The sequence below is a fragment of the Phoenix dactylifera genome, chromosome 1 (genome assembly GCF_009389715.1).
Source record: "Phoenix dactylifera cultivar Barhee BC4 chromosome 1, palm_55x_up_171113_PBpolish2nd_filt_p, whole genome shotgun sequence".
Lineage (NCBI taxonomy): Eukaryota > Viridiplantae > Streptophyta > Magnoliopsida > Arecales > Arecaceae > Phoenix > Phoenix dactylifera.
Genome location: NC_052392.1, coordinates 19951075 through 19960695, shown reverse-complemented (window position 1 = coordinate 19960695; position 9621 = coordinate 19951075). Strand labels below are relative to the sequence as shown.

At 39.4% G+C, this 9621-nt stretch overlaps 1 protein-coding gene across 1 annotated transcript; it reads left to right on the top strand.

Annotated features, from left to right (window-relative positions):
- The first annotated feature begins 466 nt into the window (after positions 1-466).
- LOC103701676 (heat shock factor-binding protein) lies at positions 467-8918 on the top strand. Its single transcript, XM_008783833.4, has 6 exons — positions 467-678; positions 6573-6626; positions 6950-6973; positions 7075-7117; positions 8195-8336; positions 8459-8918. Exons 1-5 carry the CDS (start codon positions 649-651, stop codon positions 8320-8322), a joined length of 279 nt encoding a protein of 92 aa, XP_008782055.1. The 5' UTR covers positions 467-648; the 3' UTR covers positions 8323-8336; positions 8459-8918.
- The last annotated feature ends 703 nt before the right edge of the window (positions 8919-9621 follow it).

Genomic DNA, 9621 nt, shown 5'->3' with positions numbered 1-9621 from the left:
CCTATGCGAAACGTATTCTAGGGCTGGTAGCATCTACATCGAAGGAGATTTAGCTACAGTAATCGAGTAGATATGGGATGAGGACTGGTGGGAAATGGACACTCGCTGCTTAGCGACATTCGCATGTTGAGAAAAGATTGCAGCTTCTTTTAGGCGATTCATGTGTACTGAGAGGCGAATAAGGCTGCAAATTAGGTAGTCTTCTTTGTTGCTCAGCATTTGGAAGAGGTCATTTGAAAATATTATGCAGCTACTCCTCCACTCTTACACTATCTTTTTTTTTTTTTTTCCTCTACCCTATTAACTTTACTCATGCAAAATCTTTGATAGACGTTGTTAAAAAAAAAAAAAAAAAAAAAGCCAATGGCAACAAAATATTAACGCACATCGAATGCTGCGCGGGGCTCGACATCGGATCAGGCTATCGAAATTTTCATACCTCGGCGTATTTAACGGTTCGCTGTCTATAAACGAACAGCCAAGACGCACAAATTACTTCAGGTGGGCGACGGTATAAAGAATCGGACTGGTCCTCACCTTAGCTTGATTTCTCTCCTCCCGCTTCCCATCTCATATCCGCTCCCTTAGCAGCAGAGACAAAGCCGAATCCCCCTCGCCGTTCCGATCCAGGGTTTCGTCTCTCGCGCCATGGCTGCCTCCAACCCTGGGAGTCTCAAGGTAAGTCCCGTCCAAACCCTAACCCTGATCTCTCCTCCGTTGCCCAATTCTTTGATCGATGGATCCTCGAGAAACCCTAGAGGATTTGATGAACTCTTTCAAGAATATTTTGATTTTTGCCTTTCGCTGTCCTGCTTCTTCATATCATTCTCCTTATTGCTGTCTTGCATCTGAACTGTTATGCCTTTTTCTATCGATCTCTAACATCATGGTTTGCCTCTTGTGGATCTAATTCTTGATCAGATATGTATCCTCACATTTTCTCAAGAAACATCAAGAACCGTGAAAATGCATTTTAGTTGGCTGTCGTAGTATTGCGGTATAATGTCGAGGAGTTTGGACTTTATTTTTTTTAGTGTGTTGAATAGTGGATTATGGATCTGTCTGCTAGCATCTGTTCTTCCAAATAAGCTGTATTTTGGGCATTCTTGGTGCTAGATTGATTTTTTTCTTTCAAGTGGAACATTAGATGATGCTGGATTTTTGCTTGCCCCATCAGAAGCGAGAACGAATAATTAGTATGGCAAGCTGTTAATCAAACATCGTCAGTGCTGTTAATTGTTCAATTAGAATAGATGGATTGTATCTGGTTTGTTACACACCTCTTGTTGCTGCTGATATTGCAAGCCTTTTTTAAGTAACCGGCAGAAAAATTCTTGTTGAATCAAGAAATTAATTCAGTAAAATTGCAAGTTATGAATATAATTTTATCAAGAGTAGCAGAAGGGTAGATATCGCCGGGAGTCATTTATTTAGCAGCTCACATGGAACCTTAGGTAGGAGTAGAGCTGATCAAAACCGGGCCGGGCCGGGCTCGGGCCGGGCTCTACAGCAGAAATTAAGCCCGATGGCTATGCCCAGACCCGGCCCGGCCCGACTGTCGGGCTTAAATTTTTGTCCAGGCCCGACCCAACCTTATAAATCTGGTCCCAGGCCCGACCCGACAGGCCTGACCCGAGAGGCCCGACCCGACACCCGACCCGACAGGCCCGACCCGACAGGCCCAATTTTTTTTTTTTTTTTTTTTTTGTTTGGAATCTAGAAATGGGCAAAAATGGCCCAACAGCTTAATGGGCTCTCTAAAACTAGATGTATTTTTCTATCTTTATTTTGTTTCTCCAATGATTAATTGGTTAATGTTAAGGATATAACTAGCCTATTTCAAATAGATAGTGAATAGATAGTGTTGGTGGTGGTTTTAAACTTTGAAATTTGGATATATCTACAAACATTAAAAAAAAAAATTGCATTTTCAAGCCAATAGAAAGAAAATAAAATGTATGAAATACTATTGTCCAGCTGAAAATTACAACCCAACAATAAAAACTACAAACTTAGACAATTACATATTTAGACAAAATACAAATTACATTGTCCCATTAACATTATAACAAACATGCATCTTTGTGCATTCAAAAGTAAATGTAATCATAATTCTTGAAGCCACTTTCATAATAGAAAACTGTAGAAGAACATCCTTGCATCTTCTAACTTTCAAAACCTACAAACACAAAATTGAAACATTAGCTATTGTTAATGATTGAACATGAATAATTAAAAAAAATAAAGTTCCATCCAACTGAAAAAAAAAAGGATCAGAAGTCCATCTCAGGGAGAAGAAACCGAGAGGAGAAAATTAAAAGAATCTCCACCCTCCAAGAAATCCACCTCCAATCCCTCGATCTTTCTTCCTGATGGCCCAGCTGGAACTGGAGCAATGTGAGGGAAGGAAAACCAAGACCAAAACCAAAAAAGAGAAGGAGCTGGAGCTAGAACTCGTAGCCACCTCCCTCCCCCCCCATCTCTCTCTCTCTCTCTCTTCCATCCTGGAACTCGTAGCCGGGATCGAGCTCGAAGAGGAGGAGGACTGCCGGCTCGCACTCGGCCGTCACGGCGGCGATGGTCTCGCGGAGGCGGTCCACGCAGTCGACGAAGTCGAGAAGACGGGGTAAGGAGGAGGTCCTGGATGAGAGGCGGAGGAGGCGGCGCTGGAGGGACTCCACGAGAGCGAAGCTGCGGAGGAGGGAGAGGGCCGGGGGGACGGCGCGGTTGATGCGGGCGTGGAGGGCCTTGGTGGCCATGGCCTGCGACTGTAGCGGTGTCACCGCCTCGGTGACCGCGTCCAGGGAGTCGAGGCCGAGGGAGAGGCGGGCGTCCACGGCGGCGAGGCCTTTGTCCATGCGGGCGGAGGCACGGAGAATGGAGACGATGTTGGAGCGGGAGGCGCGGAGCGCGGCGATCACCGCCTCGTCGTTGTTGTCGACCGCCATCGTCGCTCCCTGCTCCTCCTGGTGCGGCGGCTCTCAGCGAGGGAGGGGGGGTGCGGCGGCTCTCAGCGAGGGGGGTGGTGGTTTAGGACTTTAGTCTTTAGTCTTTAGGGTTTCTCAAAAAAATTTTAATATATTATATCAATGTTTTATGGTCGGGCCGGGCCGAACCGGGCTATTTTTAAAAGTTTCCAGGCCCGGCCCGATTTTTTTGGTCGGGCCGCTTTTCCTGCCCAGGCCCGACCAATGGGCGCTTTTTCAATGCCCAAGCCCGAAAATTTTCGGGCCGGGCTGGGCGGGCCAGAAGGCCCGTGATCACCTCTAGGTAGGAGGCACTTTAATGGTCATATGTGATAAGTTGCTACCATGTCTAATAGGGGGCATTTAAAGTAGTCGTAGGATTAGCATTCTTGAAATAATTGATTTCAAAAACCAAAGATGCTACGCAATAGTTCTGGAAAAAGAAAAAGAAAAAGAAAAAGAAAGAGATGCTACTCAATATGACTGTTCCTAGGGTTGGGGTTGTATCTTTCATGCCAAAGAAGGTTCACCTTCCTTCATTCAAATCCACCACTGGATCACCACATGGTCGCTTGGAGGTCTGTGCAGGTGGATAAATGGTAGAGTTTGGAATGCTTTGAGATTTGCATGGTGGGTGATCCAATAGGGATTTGTGTGAAGGAAGGTAAATCCTTCTTTTGTGCGAAAGATAAGACCCCTATCCTTGTTCCTAGTAAATCCAATCAAACACTAGTTGTCAATCAATGATGAAAATAATCATGTGGATTTTTTTAAAATAAAAATTGCCATCTTGTAAAAGAAAATGGTGGATTTACGGGTAATACAAAGTACAAGAGAGCTGGAATTTTGTTATTTTCTCACCTCTCTTTCCATATTCATCACCTATCCTGGAACCTCCTGAACTACTGCCCCAACCCATATACTCTAAAACGTATCAGAGGATCATCTTTGCTCCCTAATATCTCGAATGTTCCATCTTTTTCATTCTCTTTGATAAGACCATATAGTTTGGTTGCTGAACTGGTACGATCCATTATTATTGAGGCATGCTTTGATTGTGATTGAAGGTCATCACCACCTTCACCTTGTTGTTGTTGTTGTTGTTTATTGGGAGCAATATTGATGCTTTTCTTATAAAATATGCGGGCATATATGAATATGAAGTTAAAGGTGCATATCATATACATGGTTATATGTTTATAAATATATTAAAATATGGATCAGTACTTCTAGGATGCCATGTAACCTTCTATTTGCTCTTGCTGGTAAGCTTGTACCAGCACCAATAATGGCAGTGTTTTCTAGAAGACTTCTTTTTTTTTTTTTGGGGGGGGGGGGGCATTTAACTTCTTGCACCTTTCTCCTTTCAGCACCAACCTGTTTCTTTTTCAATACTAACCTTGATTGTCAAATGGGGTGTATAACTTGGCAGAATATGGGCTTTTAACCTTCAAAGAGAACTTTTCGGCCTTGAGACTTACCCATTTCACGTCATCATCTCAACTTCACCTATTGTCCGGCTTGGGTCGTGATGCTCAGCAAGTTGTACTAGCACCTCCTTTTGATGCTAAATAGAGGCCACAAAGACACAATATGTCCTAAGTCTTTGGCTCCTTTCTGTGGCATGAAAGTTAGAGTTAAATTCTTCTGCTCTGCCATGCTAAAAGATATAGTTATCGATTGTCCAGCTAAAAGAGAAAAACATGATGACTTGATGTCGTCGGTGAAAATAGTGGAGTCGTAATAATACAACTATATTGCAAACTCCAAGCACCCATTTTGTTTTCTAAATCTGAGTATTCTGTTGTACACACAATGCATCAAATGATAGAGACTTGCGCATAGTTTTAAAGCTACAAGCAACGGGCTAGACAAATTGAACTCATTTTGTAACCCTTCAACATTTCTTCAAAATTAGGTCTGGTACTCTATTTATCATGTCCCTTGACGAACGAACTCGTGTTTCTGTTATATATACATTGAGTAGCTACATAATATCATATGTAAATGATATTCAAGATGGGAAAGTGGTCTCCATCTTATAGTTTTGATTTGTCATTGACATTAAGGGGAAATTGTGTGGTGCAGCTTGGAATTTCAAATGTGACCATTTGCGTCTTGCTGTTCCTTTTATGGCATGGATTTTTAATATTGGTAATGGAGCTAGTAAGTATCAGCTATTTGAAGACATGTGATGTTAAGCAGGTTCTCAAGGATGGAAAGTTCAAATAGCTGTACCTTTAGTGCATAATGCAACTTAGGTTATTTCATTAATGATGGTGGATGAAATTTTGTGAAGATTACTAGTTTTCATGTAATTTGCGGTTGCAATAACTCCTTCCTACAGCGCATGATAATGGAAATGGCAATGGTTGCATTTTTTGAGAAAAGAATCAGGGTAGTTTATAGTCTGTCTTCGAAAAAACCTCAGGAAGGAGTGGGACAATTACTTATTGCTGGAAGGTGATAAGAGTATTTTTCATCATTACAGGTTTCCTTTTAAATATTTATTAATGCTCCTCTCTCTCTTTTAAAGATCTATTATAGACAAATAGGAATGACTTATTGAGAGGAGCGGGAATAGACTCGTTAAACTATTACAGTTGGGGCGTTGATGAGTAATTCCAGAGTTTCGTGGTTAGTGGCGCATCAAGACCACAGTTAACCATACTATAATCCCAATTCTACATTACAAGCATCTCTTTTCAAAATGGACTGAAAGGAAATCTTGTTGACTTTGATTTGTTTTATAAGTAAGATATATGGAGTTTGCTAGTCAAATCTTCAAGAAACTGAGAGGAGTGGTGATGAGCACTCTTTTTTTAGTTGTTTTCTGAAAAGAGAAAAAGACAATTGGGCCCTTGTCCACCTCACTCTGTTTTTTTAGATCTCGCTGGAGATTTCGCTCTGGCTGGATGGGAGGGATGAAAGTTGGGAAAGGGAGGACCAGACAGCTCTATAGTCGGGGTGTGAATATAGTAGACAGCACCTCAATCCCTATCACATGAGAACATATAACCCCACATCAGCTGGTTTCATTTTTCAGAAAAAGTGAAAACTTATTTTTTCAGCTTTCGATATTTTCTAGAAATTTTAACTCCATTTTTTATATTGAAATAATGTTACAAAACAAGTTTTAAGTCTCAGTTTGCATGTTTTTCTTTTTCAAAGCTAAAAATTGGAAATGGGAGTGATGCCCAGCATACCTTTATTATTTGGTGGGATTTAGTTGACCTGGTCATCTGTAAATCAACAAAGTTTTCATTGGTTATAATATCTTGTGTTTAGAAGATAACATAGAACTTGCGAGCTCTGGTTTATCTAATTTTGTTTTCACTGCTTGCTTTCTTCATAAGTGGCTTTAGTTATCTTGTATCATCATCAGTTGTTGATGACCTATGTCATGCAATAACTGTACTTCATCAATGTCTTGCTCATATGATGTTCAAATCATGTTTGGACACTAAGCTTTTTCAACTTCATAACATGTACAAACTGAAGATGTCATGTCACTGATGTTGGAATGTGGCTTACGTTATACGTTAGCTTTGCTTTTTATTGACATCTTCTGTTGTGATGGCTTCTATCTGTTGATACTGATGGCAGACTGAACAAGAATCTGAAGGTTCAACACAAAGTACTGCAGATATGACAGCATTTGTAAGTTCTATTTCTGTCACATTCTTGATATTTCAGAAAATGAGCATTAAACTTATAATTTCTTTTTCTTTTCCATGATGATGAAACAATTTGCTTAAAGTTTAGGAGCTTGTTCCAAAATCAAGCTCTTAATTGAACAATGAAAATTTTAAACCTGAAGATGCATCCCTCTCATCTGGAAATGTTTCAAGGATTCAACCACCTAAACATGCATTTAGCTTCATGTTGTGGAGGTTTCAACTTTGGTTTTGATGTCATAAACATAATTGTAAGTTCTTAACAAGAATTTAGCCCTTTGCTAATTTCTTCTTCTACCTTCTCAGGTGCAAAATCTCCTTGTGCAGATGGTGAGTTTCTCACCCCTATTTGGCAAGAATTCCAGTTTCACTTTAAAGCATATAGCCTAGCCTCTTTTTCTAACCTTTGTTGTTTGTTAAACCATCTGCAGCAAACCAGATTCCAGTCAATGTCAGAGAGCATTGTTTCGAAGAATATCCTTTTTTCACCAGTTACTCTCAGTGGCTACCTTTGATGTTGAAGCAGGTTTATGATGGGCAAATATGATTAGTTGGTCCAAGTGCTGTGTCTAATGTGCGTCATATGGTGGCACTAGAATTGTTATGTGCAATTATCCATGTCAGTAGGTAGTCTAAAATTGTTTAAAGCCAAAGGTAATTGTTAAATAAGTGACTACCTAGGTACTGGGATGCAGTAATTGAAGAAGCAAATTTCAGATTCTCAGCAGGAGTTAGAGCCAACCTTTTCTGATCCTAGTTCATAGTAGGGCAAAACAAAGAGTCCTATGCCTGCTGTTCTGATGATATGGATTCGACTTGTCGGGCACATTTTCTGATTGCTTTAACTTGCCTATAGCAGTCACCTATTAGCATTACTCATATTGTGCTTTCTTTCAAGATTTATAAACCTGTCAAATTAAAACAATTACACAATTTTATAGCTTCAATTTCATTTTTAATTTATTTCAAGTTCTATTTTTGTTTTGTTTTCCTCTGATTTAGTATGAAAGCTTAGCTTGAACTCAGAACTCACATTTTGGTGACATACAAGAGTAACAAGAGCCATGCATGCATTATGTATAGTTATAGGGACAAAACATATATATACATATACCCGAGTATGCAGATATGCACTCCCTGTGATAGCAACTATATTTAATTGCAAAGAGTGTTCTTAATCACATTTCTTTGTTCTTCACTTGAAGTAAGTCCTGATTGCAACCCAGTTGTTATTTGCAGGTTCCACAATGGGAATAAGTTGGCCGTATGTTTAGTTCTGTACTTTAATGTGAAAACAAGGGCTTATTTTTGATCAACTCCATAGTCACTTTATGCTTACTCTTTATGTTGTGGATCTAACTAGAATGCTGACAAAGTTTGGCTCTTCAGGAAAATGCAAATATTTGTTCTTTATTATTTGTTCCTTTTTAAAACAATTTCTTGGTATCTTTTTGTCTTCATGACTTGTTGATGCATGACATACTGCATATTTTTTTATTTTTATTTTTTTTAATGCAACTCTGGGTTCTGTATATCTTAACTGCAATGCACTAGATGAAATGGGAAGCAAGATTGACGAACTGGAGCAGAGCATCAATGACCTCAAAGCTGAGATGGGGGCAGAAGTTGCAACCAAGCCAAAATCTGAAGAACCCAAGCCTCCTGAAGAGTCAGCATAAGCTACAGCAAGCAGGTATTTGTGGGATTCCGTGGCAGCTGTTAAATTTAGTCATAGTCCCTTTTGTTGTCATTTTTATCTACAGGTGTTACTGAGATCATGTAGATATTGAAATCATGATGGTCCTTTTCCTACAGAATTTGCAGGTGCCTCTGAGGCCGTACTGATACCAAACTTGAGAGTGGCTTCTTATTGTGATCATTTTTACCAATGTTGGTTTGCATAAGCTTCCTTATTTTTCAGATGATAGGACAAAACAGAGATTAGTGTGTTTACATGTTTCTGGACACTGAAATAGTATGCTCACAACGCTTTATTGCTAAGTTTCGGAAGGTTTCTGAAGGGATTATGTCTTAGTACTGCTAATTCTGCAAGACCAGCTACTCAACATATTATGTGATTGTCATAGTGAATTTGGAAGATCAGAAGGCTCTTTATCCTTGCCATGTGCTTCAAAAAAGTCAACTTTTTAGCTATATGAAGCTTTGCTAGGAAACTGGTTTTATTGCATTTGTATTGATCTCATTTTTCTGAGTTGTTTGGCATATACTTAATCCTGTGTGAGCTACTCTGATTTTTGAAGGCTCTTTTCGGATATTTTCAACTCGTGATTTTTTTTCTAACCCCATCTGTTTTTTTTTTTATGGAATTATTTTTGAAAATGAGAGGAAAGAGGAGGTGAAGATTTGAGACACCATATTTTAAGATCTCTACTGTTAATAGAATCATAAGCAAATGGCAGGCTGATGCAAAGCCTTTACCCTGATATTATAGGATTATTGATCTGATTTTTATGTAGTGCAACTAGGATACCAAATTTGTATGCTTATAGAACAGCATTTGTTGAGTGATTCAGTTGTGCAGGCGGGCATGCTAACACTGCTACAGATCTAACACATCACTATGCATATTCCCCTTTGGTATGATCAGTTTCTCTTTATTCTTCAGAGTTGTCATCATCCTGCTTTCAACTTGTCTCATTTTAGCACAAAGTACAGATTTTCACCACTTCATTACTTATATTTTATCTATGGATCTCTGCATCCATTTTTCAAGATGCAGGGGTATGGAAATGGGACTAGTCTTCAGGATTTGGCATTTGTAGATTTTATTTTATTTTGTAGCTGATGGTATTGATACTATTGTGATGACGAGAAGATAGGTATATCTTGGCTTTTTGAAATAGGCTTGAAACTTTTATCTTTCTAATGTATTTTAAATCTTTTGGTGTATTGCATTTCTTTTAACTGATGGTAACTCGATTGACTCTTATCCTAAATTTTTTTATTAATAGTTTCTA